This window comes from Gastrolobium bilobum, unplaced genomic scaffold (genome assembly GCF_033153095.1).
Source record: "Gastrolobium bilobum isolate Gb01-03AN ecotype WA unplaced genomic scaffold, APGP_CSIRO_Gbil_v1 utg2408, whole genome shotgun sequence".
NCBI lineage: Eukaryota > Viridiplantae > Streptophyta > Magnoliopsida > Fabales > Fabaceae > Gastrolobium > Gastrolobium bilobum.
In genome coordinates this window covers 469,499-481,826 of record NW_026899693.1, presented here as the reverse complement: position 1 = coordinate 481,826, position 12,328 = coordinate 469,499, and the positions used below count along the sequence as shown (strand labels likewise).

Here is a 12,328-nt window from a genome sequence, read left to right as displayed (position 1 = left end):
ATTTTAAAAGAGATAAAGTTATGTCATTTTAAGAGAGATACAGACACAGAAAATTTGAATTTTAAATTAAAAAAATCACTCACTTTCTCTCTCCCATGATTTCCGTTTGTCTGCGTCTATCCCTCTCCTAAAATGACATAACTTATGTCATTTAAAATGACAAATACCAAACCCTAAAAATAAAGGAAAAAATGTTTCCGCAGTTATTACAGATAAGTTATTTGTATTTATTCTCAAAACGACGTCGTTTTGGTATTGAAATCTTAAAAAATTAAAAAAATAAACACTATTATAACCCTGAAATAAATTAAGATTAGAAAAATACCATAATTTCCGTTCCAAGATGACGTCGTATTGAACTTACTGTAGATAATTATCTGCAGAAAAAAGAATCCAAAAATAAATGCCAAAAAAAATGTGGTAGCTAAAGTGCTAAACAGAAAATTAAATAAAATAAAAGTTATGGAAATTTTGTGTTTTTGACGGTACAAACATGGTTATGAACTTACGTGTATATTGGTTGACTCCACTAACACATCTATATATATATATAATACGAATGATATCTTATCACTAAAATATAAATTGTTCCTGTAGGTTGAAATAATGCAGTGTGTATTCTGTCAGGCCAAATAAAAATCATCTTACATTGGACATAAAAAAAAATTTATTTTCTATTTTTCAAGTGGGTCGGGTTCTATCTCATGTTTTTCTGGCATAATGTCAATCTTCAGATTGGACATTGCATGTGATCAAATAATTCAATGCACTTATATCGAATTGTTATCAATAACTATTCTTATTTCTTATAGCTTCCCAATTTAAAAATTTGGGATGGTGCCAATCCCAGTCAAATAAGTGATTCAGTTAAATATTACTATAATAAATTATTCAAATTAAAGGAATGAATCACTTGTGTAGAGTGTAGACAATGGAAGTTTATTCTCATTTAAAAGAAAAGAAAAGAAAAGAAAAAAAATAATGGAATAATTCTTTAGGGGGAAAGATATTGTAACAAACTAAAAATCAATTAGCGTTATTATCAATGTTACTATCAATTAATTTTACTGTTAGATCGATTATGTTGATCCAATGATTATATTTATTTCTATCTTTGTATGGTTATGATTTCCCATAATTAATACTTTATATTTATTTTCACCTTTATATGTCCCATATTTAATGCTTTTACATTAAATATGGAAATCATAACCATACAAAGATGTAAATAAATATAATCGTTGGATCAATATAATCGATCTAATGGTAAAATTTATTGGTAGTAACTCTAATTGATTGTTTTAATATTCTATCCCATTTTTTAAATATGTACAGTTTGTTAGAGCTTATTTGGAAAATTATAAATTACAAAAAAAAACTTAAAAAAAAACTGAGAAAATAGATTTTTGATATTATTTTAATGATTTCTTTCTCGTACACACCTTCCTATTTAATATGTATCAGTCCTATTTACTGCTGTATTTATGTATCGTTTCACTTGAATGACTTTTACTAACTGATACTAACAGAGTAACAGATACTACCATACTATTAATATTAGCTAATTTTAATGACTGTGTCACAGTACTTTTACGTTTACGAATCTAAGTTTTTATATAAGAAAATGGAATTATATATTTTATTCGATATAAACTCTTTTCTTTGTCAGGATCCATTGTAATAAACGAATAATGAAAAAGATTTATGCATATCCTAAAAAATGGTCAATAATATAAAAATATAATGAATGGGTATCCGGGATATTAATGATTAATAATTTACCAAAAAAAAAAAACTGTAATAAGTTACAAAAGTTCACTCTAATCAATAACCTAATTAGCAAAATATTTAGGATAGTACCATGCACCATTGATTGGGTGCGATAGTGCAATAAAAATATCCTGTCTCCTGTGATATATGTACAAAAAAAAGGAAAAAGAAAAAAAAGAAATTCAAATATGATTTTTTAAATGAAAGTCATATCACTCATATGTACCCCCGTACAGAAAGTGCTGATATTGGATATGCTATTCTGATGTTCTAATTTTGAAACAACAGAATGGTTTTATTTTGTTTTTAATACTTCTTTGGTTTGGACACTTAAGAATCTGCTGATATTTAAGTTTAAATCTTCTTATTTCAAGACGTTTTAGCGATATAAATTTCTATTTCCATCCTCCATGCCATAGCAGATTAGCGAGTTAACCTCAAGGGTAGCTCAGTTGGCAGCTGAGCTCCTAAGGGATTGCTTGGTGCAGGGATCAAATCCTGCCTCAAGCAGTTTCTTGCAAAATCTTTGGGGGCCAGAAGATAAGCTAAAAAATCTTCGGTTGGAGGATTAGTCTCGTCCTTTCTCCGGTTGCGAAGCTTAGTGCACCCACTGTTACAATGAAGGGCTAGCCCAAACGGGCCGTACCCCGAGGGCAGGTGCCCGGAGAAGATTGAATGAGGATACCTCCTGGCAATGTACCAAGAAAAAAAAAAAAGTACGCGCATAGAATCGAAAACTTCAAACATTTTTATACGATTCCGATTTAATCATTGACTCACGCAAATAAGAAAACTGTTGTTTTTTTTTTTTTATCGTATCCGAATTTGATAACACTGATAAATATAGTATATTCAACATTGTAAAAGTAAAAAACGACAAAATGTTTTGATTATGAAAATTGACAGTTTTTTAAAATAAGAGTAAATACTTTTTGGTTCCCTAACAAAAATACAGTCCTCACTTTAGTCCCTTACAAAAATAAATTAGTCAGTTAGTCTCTAACAAATTCAAAGAGAACTCATTTTAGTCTTTTTGAGAGTCTAATACGAGTCTTTTTTGAATTTGTGAGGACCACGATTTCAACTAAATGAGTCTACTTTGAATTTGTTAGAGACTAACTGACTAATTTATTTTTGTAAGAGATTAAAGTGAGGATCGTATTTTTTGTGAGGGTCCAACAAAAAATATTTACTCTTAAAATAATAAATCAGGCTACTTGACCAACAAAGAAAAATAGGGTTTGTTCCAACTTCCAATTATAAAAAAGAAAAGAAAAATCAATTTCTAGAGCTTTTTTTTTTGTTTCAGCTGAAAACAAGGAATTTTTTGTTTTTATTTAAAACTTGGATTTCTAGATTCCCTACTATTTTTGTTTTCAAAATTGTACGGCGACTAATTTCATGATTGTCTCTCTCATTTTCGTGACAAAAAAAAAATAAAAGGAAAAAGGAAAAAATAAATTTTCTCTAAAGAGCAGCAGATAATTAAAATGGTCAAGACACGTTAGGTAAAATCCAAACTAGGCTATGCTCGTAATTCTTTGAAAAATTAAGTGTAATAATGAATCAAAGTAAATATTAAAATAATAAATAACCCTATCCAAAATTACCGTAGCCAGCCTAGAATACAGAATAATCATGGAATTTTGAACCCGAAACCAATGCTTCACGCGCTCTGAGGCAACTCACAGATTCTGACTTTTGAACATTTTATGGTACTACTTTACTGCAACCTATGTAGTAAATTATTTTTTGATTTATTTAAGAAAACAAATGCTAAACACAAACAGTGAAGCCTGACAAATCCAAGTCCACAACAGCTTCTCCTATTTATGCAAAGTCTGTGTGTTCTCAGTTTCTCACTCTTCTCCCCATTTGTTTTTTCTCTCTCAAATCAGTGGTTGCACTTCCCACAAACCAAGACCCAACAAAGAAGAAAAGGTAAAGAGCTAAAAAAGTGCTTTTTTTTTTTCTTCCAAATTTTCAACCCAATTTTTTTCTTGTTGGTAATTCAAAACCCATATTTTTGTTTGGTTTTCTTTTTTTTGGTTGGAGGGTGATATGGGAAAGGGAAGATGAATTGAATGGAATGAATTTTTTTTTTTTTTTAGGGGTGAAAATCCGTGAATGGAGGAAAGGAGGGGGTGTTGGGTGTGAAGGGATGGGGACAGAGAGAGAAGGGTGAGAGGTGTGGGACCTGTGGGTAATCTGAGGAGAGAGAAAGTGTATAGAGAAGACTTCAACATCACGACAGTGGGTGGATAGTAAAAGACAGCTAGCAATGAAGGAGGAGGCTCACCTACCATTGCCCCATCACATTCTCTTTCTCTCTTATTTGTGCCCTTCATAACCCCTCTTCCCATTTAAACATTCCTTACTCTCCTCTCTCTCCTTTCAAAAACCCTCCCTCCCTCTTCACTCTATCCTCTCTACCTCTTCTATCTCACTCTCACTGTGTGTTTGCTTGTGTTTGAGGAACTCACCACTCTCTTAAAGTTCTCACCTTTTGAGTTTGAGCTGGTACAAAAGACTTTTAGCTTCAGGTTTGGGCTCCCTGTATATTTTGATTTGATTCATGAGTTTAAATTTTCAACCTTACCCTGGAGGACATACACTAGTCATTTTGAGTTGTACTAGTCCTTCCCTCTTAGCCCTTTGGTAGAATTGAATTTGAAGGAAAAATAATAAATTTGGGGTCATACCGTGTTTCATTTTCACCATTTTGTTTTTTAAACTAAAGTTTTGAGAAACGGAATTTGGAAATTTTATCACGTTTTAATATTTGTGGTCATTGCATATATTAGATTATGATTTTCCCTTTACTTATTTTGGTTTTTCTTTTAATTTGTTTTGTGCAGGATTTGAAGTGTAAAGCTCAAGAATTTACCCAGATTGAACAAGGTTAGCTAGCTGGCCTTATTAAACATAACCTCAACTTTCAAAATGTTCACATTGCATTCGGTTTTTTTCTATCGAGAAAAGAAGGTGCAAAAATGGAATTCTATTTCTTGAATTTGATTACTTCAAAGAAAAAGGAGAAAGTTAAAAAGAAAAGAAAAAGTGTTTTAGGATAAAATGGAACAATATTGGGACAAGCTGTCTCTAGCATATACCAGGCGTTCGCTGCACTCATTGCATTCATATACTGAAAAAACTTCAATTTCAGATTTTCTTTTCATAATAAAGGAAAACAATTTAATTAAAAATTAAATCCGCGTTACCTTTTTAAGCCTTTTTCCTTATTTTTCTAAAGAAAAATATTAAATTTCAACATTTTGCAAAATTGATTTATACCCCAATGCTAACATGCGCTACATGCTTCCATTCAACAAAAGCTGCTGTAATTCCCCCCTCTCTCTCTCTCATTGTTACTATCACCTAATTTTCTTATCACTTTTGAATTTTCTCAGGAAAATTTCACTTGCCGAGAAAATGGTAGGACCAAACTTCATGGACGAGATTGACTGCGGAAGCTTCTTCGACCACATCGACGACCTCCTTGATTTCCCTGTTGAGGACGTCGACGGCGCCGCCTCCTCCTTGCCTTCCGTCGCCTCCTCCGCCGCTGCTAACTGCAACTCGCTGGCTAGCATCTGGCCCGCTGAGTCAGAGTCATTTCCCTGCTCCGACTCGGTGTTTTCCGGCAACAGCGCTTCGGGCCTGTCGGCGGAGCTCTCTGTTCCGGTGAGTTTTCAAAACGAGTGCCGTTTTTTCACGTGCCCACTTTGTATTTTTATCGCGTGTTCACATGAATTCCATGAACCGCTATGTAATTTTATCAAGGCCAGTGGTTTTTTGTACCTTTCTTTATGGCCGTTGGATTACTTGATTATGACATCATTGTTTCGTGTGTATGGACCCGATTATCTGTTTTGAAAGGGCGCTACTGCCAGTCTGTCACCACGCGAAATGGGTAGCTTGAAAATTTGGTTCTACTTGTGGGGAGCATGGTTAAGCCATGTCTCTAGCTCATAATTAGTGGCTCGAGTAGTCCAAAAAAATTTAAAATTTAAACTAAATTCGAATTTGCAGACATTGTAAGAGCAACATTTTCTAATTTTCTAGCCACCGAGATTTTCGTTTTTTTCGTAAATGGTTGTCAAAGTTGATTTTTTTTTTTTTTTTTAATTCAAATCGTGTTAATTCATAAAATTTTAAATATTTCTTAGACAAGGGTATTTTTGTCATTTTGAAGAACACTTAATAGTGTCGGTGACATGTGGCACACATCACATCCCATTTGCGATGCCTAAATTATTTGTATCATCATTATTGGATGTCACGTGATTTTGCATGTGATAATCACGTGATGTGACCCACCTCACATTAATAATGAACATTGAAAAGGTGGGTCACACACTCTGGCTAATAGTAGCATCCCATGTTTGATGATAGTTTTTTTTTTATACATGAGCACAAATTCGTATTCTTCATTCAACTTGAAGATCTCAGCATATTTACCTTTTTTGTGTTATGCTTATCCTCTACGTGGTTCTATTGTAGTATATGCTTTGCTTGAATTGTCAATCTTGGCATTTTAATTTTAAAAGGCAAAAATATGATTTTGATCAATAATGCGTTGTTATTTTCAGTATGAAGACATTGTCCAATTGGAATGGCTATCCAATTTTGTGGAGGACTCATTCTCTGGTGGCAGCCTCACCATGAAGAAAGTGGAGCAGCCATCATCATGCACCACAAAGGAGGACTCAGTGCATAACCAATTCCAGACATCAAGCCCAGTTTCTGTCCTGGAAAGCAGCAGTTCCTGCTCCGGTGGGAAGACCACCACCGCTCCTCGCAGCCCTGAGATTCACATCCCCGTGCCATGTGGGCGTGCACGCAGCAAGCGTCCACGCCCTGCAACCTTCAATCCTCGTCCTGCCATGCAGCTCATTTCCCCTGCTTCCTCTTTTGTTGGGGAGAACATGCAGCCTAATGTCATCTCAACCAAGGCCTATTCTGATTCTGAGAATTTTGCTGAGTCTCAACCTGTTATCAAGATACCAAAGCAAGCTTGTGGGGAGCCTAAGAAGAAAAAGAAAACCAAAATGCCACTTCCAGTATGTCCAGCTGATAGCAATCAGAATGCTTCACAACCGGCTAGGAAATGTATGCATTGTGAGATAACTAAGACACCACAGTGGAGGGCAGGGCCAATGGGGCCAAAAACACTCTGCAATGCATGTGGTGTTCGCTACAAGTCCGGTCGGCTCTTCCCGGAATACCGGCCTGCTGCAAGTCCAACTTTTTGCCCATCCGTGCACTCCAATTCCCATAAGAAGGTCCTGGAAATGAGATGCAAGACTATTGATAATTCTGATTTTGCAACCCATTCAGCTGCCTCACCTGAACTCATTCCAAACACTAACGGCAGCCTGTCCCTGGAATACATGTGAGGGGAGGAATGTTCCTAGTCGGAGATTTCTCTTTCATTTCCCACCCTCTAGAGTCATGTCTTATGTTATTTCTTATTGATATTTCATTTCTTTGGTTAATTGGTTTCTGTACAGGGTTGGACTAGGGGAATAGGAGTAATAGATAATGTCGATCATATTTTAGCTGTTAGAGGAAGATTGTTAGAACTGAAGAAAAAAGGGGTAGAGATAATGGAAGTCAAAAGGGTAGGGTCTTAGGTCTAGTAATTGTAGGTCTCTTTAAGATTATTAGGAGTTGGTGTCCCCGTTGTCTTCTTTCTTTTCTTTTTTATATCTTGGCATTCTTTTCATTTTTTGCTCTTTTTATATATATCCCTATCCGTGGGAATTCTTTTTGCAGTTCATTTGTAGCACAAATTCTGAGTTGAGTAAGAAACTTTAAAATTTGTAATGCTCCATTTGCTTTCTTCTATTTACTGTATTGTCCTCCTATGCTTATGTGGTTTAGATATATTTTTGAGTAAAACTTGAAGATGAAGTGTATTAAAAGTTCGAGAGTATATTGATGACTGCCAACTTTACAGTATTAGATTCTTGCCATGTTGTCCATGTTTCTCTGCTGAGCAAAACGCAACACATTAATCTCAGCATTGGCACCAACCCCTTCGGCTCTGCTGGTTGGTTCTGAGTGCCAACTACCCATAAAGGATCATTGGGCTTTCAACGAAGTAGGATGTTAAAAATGGTGATGTGGAAGAAGTTTTCTAGTTCAGTAAAAGTTTCCTGTGGTGATTACGTGGATTTGAGATTGAATGTCAAGTTCAGAACTTAAAAAAAAAAAAAGATTTGATCCATCTTTAACTAGGGAATGGGGTGTTAAGGAAAAAACGACATGTTATCTTTTATTATGAAAATTACTTATATGGCAGACATCTACCATCCCCGTCCCAAAGAAAAAAAAGAAAAGAAAAAGAAAAGTAGATGGGAAAGAAATGATGATTCTTATGGGTAAGACTTATTCATGCCTTGAAAGGTAAGAACAGTTGTTATATATAAATCTAATTATTGCCTTGAGGATATTTCTAAAGGATTTGGCAACATGTCATGATCTGCCACAACTTTACAACTAACAATAACTTAAATGATATACTTTGCTGGTAAACTCAATTGATTACTCAAATAAATTTCAGTTACTTGAACTTCTCCAGCTGGTATGATATTCTTTTAAATATACACTTCTCCCATATTTTGAATTATACCAGAGCATAACTGCTTTAATAAAAATCAATAAAAGGCCTGCAGCATGTTTTAGTTTTTATGTGTACTCTAATCGCCAACGTGTACCCAAAGAGTGCTCTGGGCCACTGAACAAGCCTTCTTATTTTATATATATATATATATATATATATATGGATTTTTTTTTTACTCTAGATTAAGATTTATAAGTCTTATTTCTCATCTCAGTTGTTGAGGGACGAAAATTAAAAGTTGTTATTTATAATGTAATTAATAATTAATTAATTAGTATGACTTCCTAAACTATAACATTTAGATAAGCGAAAAGCAACGGTTAAGATAGAGAATAAGACTTAAAAATCTTATTCTGCAGTCAAAATATCCCTCCCCATATATATATATATGGGGCAGGATATTCTTACACCGGTGTAAGAGTTAGAAGTCTTACACTCAATCTTGAGCATTGATCCACTTGTATCCAACGGCTCAAGTTACTAAAAAATTAGAGCCCTTAAATATAAGTGGGATCAACGGATAAAATTGAGAGTGTAACTTACACTGGTGTAAAATGATCCTAACCCTATATATATATATATATATGTGTGCAAGAATTGGGTCAATTTTATCACCAACCTCTTAGGTGTAACCAATCTATTCTAATGTAGATCTGTTTCAAGTTCTCCATCAATCTTGGGTTGGTTTGAGAGTGAGAGCAACTTGTTCCAACTTTTGAATAGAAAATGACTGCATAATCAGTCCATTTAGTAACTAATTCGGTTGCTGCAGACTGCATCTGTCTCAATTTCCGGAGACTACAGAAGTTCCAAGTTAGTGACAAGCCTAAATCATTTTTTTACAAAGAATCAGTGATGCTTTGGAGGGAAAAAAATATATGTATATATATCGTGAAGGTGATTAGTCATGCTCTAGAAGCAGTGAAAAGCTTATAGCAATTGCAGCTACACTAGAAGTGGAGTAAATTATGGAGAATGGCTTGCAAATAGAAATGACCTCGTGACCAACTCTCTGATTGTCATCGCACAAATGAGTTGGTTTTGTTGAATGCTTACATTAATGTCAATGATTATAGAATCACTTGCTGCTAACTGGCCAATTTTAATAGTCACTTATTGAAAATATAAGTTTCTAACACGTCTCAAATAAATTGATGTTGAGTTCTGCTAGACACAGTTGGGAGGTGATCTCTGACACAAAAGATTAATCGCTACGCTTATACTAGCTCGGACTAATTTTGGCTATACATCGTAAAAATATAATTTATCATATTTGGTAGTTTACTCTGATCATAAGTCATAACATTGATGGACTTATTTTCATGGCTATAAGATTTACCCAAAATTACCACCAACTCCGCTAGATTGGGATAAAAGTGTTGTTGATGTTGATAAGAATTGCTCAAAACTAAAAACACCCTCCCAATGAAACTGATATATACTTTTATTATAGGAAGCAATGTATAAAACTGTTGTAAATAATATTGATTTAGTTATTATTTAGTTTTTATTTAGTCATTTATTGTTGTATTGGGCCAAGCCCTTTGTTGTATTGGGCCAAGCCCATTAGGTTAAAAGTAGGTCAAATATTCTCTATAAATAGAGAACCCTTTGTACAGATTATTTACAATTCTATAATATATTAGAATACCCTTTTTCAAGTTGGTATCAGAGCTCTCGATCTGAGGGCTTTGCTTCCGCACATATTATCTTCTTTTTTAACAAAACCCTAATTTCTTTTCCGGGGACCTTTTGGACCAAGGGGACCATTGTTGACCTTATTTTTCCTCCGATCTATCATTCTACGCAGTGTTCCTCCGCCACAAACGACCGAAACACCTCCGATCGCCTCCAATCAGATCTGTCTTCACCGTTTGGACCACTTTCCGGCGACTTTTCAACCGCGACCACCCACAGACAGGTGTGCGCTCACCGGACGACCACACCAGAAAAATCTCAGCCGGCGAAGCCCATCCACGCGCTCTCACGCGCCGCCCCTTTCCCGGCGAGTGAATCCCACGCGCAGCTCCTTTCTCCGGCGCGTGGAGGCGCGTGCGGCCGTGTTTTTGGACCGGACCACCACCATTCTTCTCGTCTTCTTTTCTTCTGTCTGGATCTTTAATTATTTTTCTGATCAGAGGTCAATTGATATTCTGTTTGGTTGATTTTATTGCTGGTTGTTAACTTTTTTTGTTAAAGAATGGCTGAGCATGATAGTTCTTCGATCTTATCTGGTAAGAGCACACGTTCTATATCTCTTCTTGCTTCTTGCACTGATTTTAAAACCTCATGGATTTTGGATTCTGGTGCAACTGATCATATGGCTTGTCGTACTGAGTTATTTTGTTCTTATCATCCTACTGTTGGTAGTCATACTATATCCGTAGCTGATGGATCCCATAAATCAGTTATTGGTTCTGGTAACATTCAAATTCAACCTTCCTTGTTTCTTAAAAATGTTCTTTATGTTCCTCAGCTTTCTACTAATCTTATCTCCACTCAAAAACTTACAACTGATTTGAATTGTTCTATCACATTTTTTCCTTCTCATTGTCTTATTCAGGATCTTACCACGAAGAAGACAATTGGAGTTGCTAATGAACAGGATGGGTTGTATCATCTCCTTCCAGACCATGCTAGCAAAAATCAGTTATTAATGACACGTCATCCTTCTACTGCAGAGTCTATGATTTGGCTCCATCACAAGCGTCTCGGGCATCCACCATTTAGTCTTTTGAAGTCTATGTTCCCCTCTCTGTTTCTCAATAAGTCGGTTGAGACCTTTCATTGTGATGTTTGTGAATTTGCAAAACACCATCGAGTGTCATTTCCTTCTAGCACTATTAAAAGCAGAGAACCTTTTTCTCTTATCCATTCTGATGTTTGGGGCCCTTCTAAAGTGCACAGTGTTTCAGGTGCTAGGTGGTTTGTTTCTTTTATTGACGATTGTACTCGGATAACATGGATATACTTGATGAAAGACAAGTCTGAAGTACCCGAGATATTTATTCGGTTTCATCACATGGTTGAGACTCAGTTTGGTAAGGGTATTAAAAGACTCAGATCTGATAATGGTACTGAGTACGTCAATCAACGCCTGTCACAATTCATTTCAGACAGAGGTATGATTCATGAGCTCACATGTGTTGATACCCCTCAACAAAACGGGGTTGCTGAAAGGAAAAATCGTCACCTTCTTGAAGTTGCTAGAGCACTACTTTTTCAGACATCTGTTCCTAGTTCTTATTGGGGAGAAGCAGTATTAGCTGCAACTTTTTTGATCAACCGTTTACCTTCACGGGTCCTTAACAATATCAGTCCTATTCATTCCATGACTTCCTTCTTTCCTTCTGTTCCCATATTGCAGAGCCTTCCACCAATAGTGTTTGGATGTGTTGCCTTTGTCCATGTTCATAAACAACATCGGAGTAAGTTGGATCCTAGGGCTCTTAAGTGTGTCTTCCTTGGTTATAACCCTTATAAAAAAGGGTACAAGTGTTATCATCCACCAAGTCGGAAATTTTTTGTTTCTATGGATGTCACCTTTCAAGAATCTGAATCTTATTTCCTGGGTCCTCATCGTCAGGGGGAGAATAGTTCTTCAGAAGACTCGTCCTCTTCTTTCTTTAAGTCTGGATCAATCTTCTCTCTTCCTAGTGTGTCTGCTCCTGGTGTGTCAGAACCTTCAAATACACCTGAGATACAACTCATACTGTCTCACCAGCAACCTCAATCGTCGAAACCACTGGTAAGTCCTGAATCTCCTATTTCTTCTGAATCTACTGTTTCTGATTCTAATATTATTTCCTCTCATGATTTGTCTATTTCTTCTGATATCTCTAATGACTTACCCATTGCTTCTACTTCTGATGACTTACCTATTGCTCTTAGAAAAGGAAAAAGATCTTGTCACAAGAAAACTTGTTCCTC

At 35.6% G+C, this 12,328-nt stretch overlaps 1 protein-coding gene across 1 annotated transcript; it reads left to right on the top strand.

Annotated features, from left to right (window-relative positions):
- Nucleotides 1-4,132: 4,132 nt before the first annotated feature.
- LOC133292634 (GATA transcription factor 8-like) lies at nucleotides 4,133-7,600 on the top strand. The gene is made up of 4 exons (XM_061491068.1): nucleotides 4,133-4,313; nucleotides 4,629-4,671; nucleotides 5,181-5,454; nucleotides 6,363-7,600. Exons 3-4 carry the CDS (start codon nucleotides 5,203-5,205, stop codon nucleotides 7,167-7,169), a joined length of 1,059 nt encoding a protein of 352 aa, XP_061347052.1. The 5' UTR covers nucleotides 4,133-4,313; nucleotides 4,629-4,671; nucleotides 5,181-5,202; the 3' UTR covers nucleotides 7,170-7,600.
- Nucleotides 7,601-12,328: the final 4,728 nt, after the last annotated feature.

What these genes read in the sequence shown, in the direction of transcription:
- LOC133292634 (XM_061491068.1), top strand. Translation starts at nt 5,203, where the DNA reads ATGGTAGGACCAAACTTCATGGACGAGATTGACTGCGGAAGCTTCTTC. An exon ending in CGGCGGAGCTCTCTGTTCCG is followed by an intron (nt 5,455 to 6,362) that starts GTGAGTTTTCAA and finishes TGTTATTTTCAG; the next exon opens with TATGAAGACATTGTCCAATT.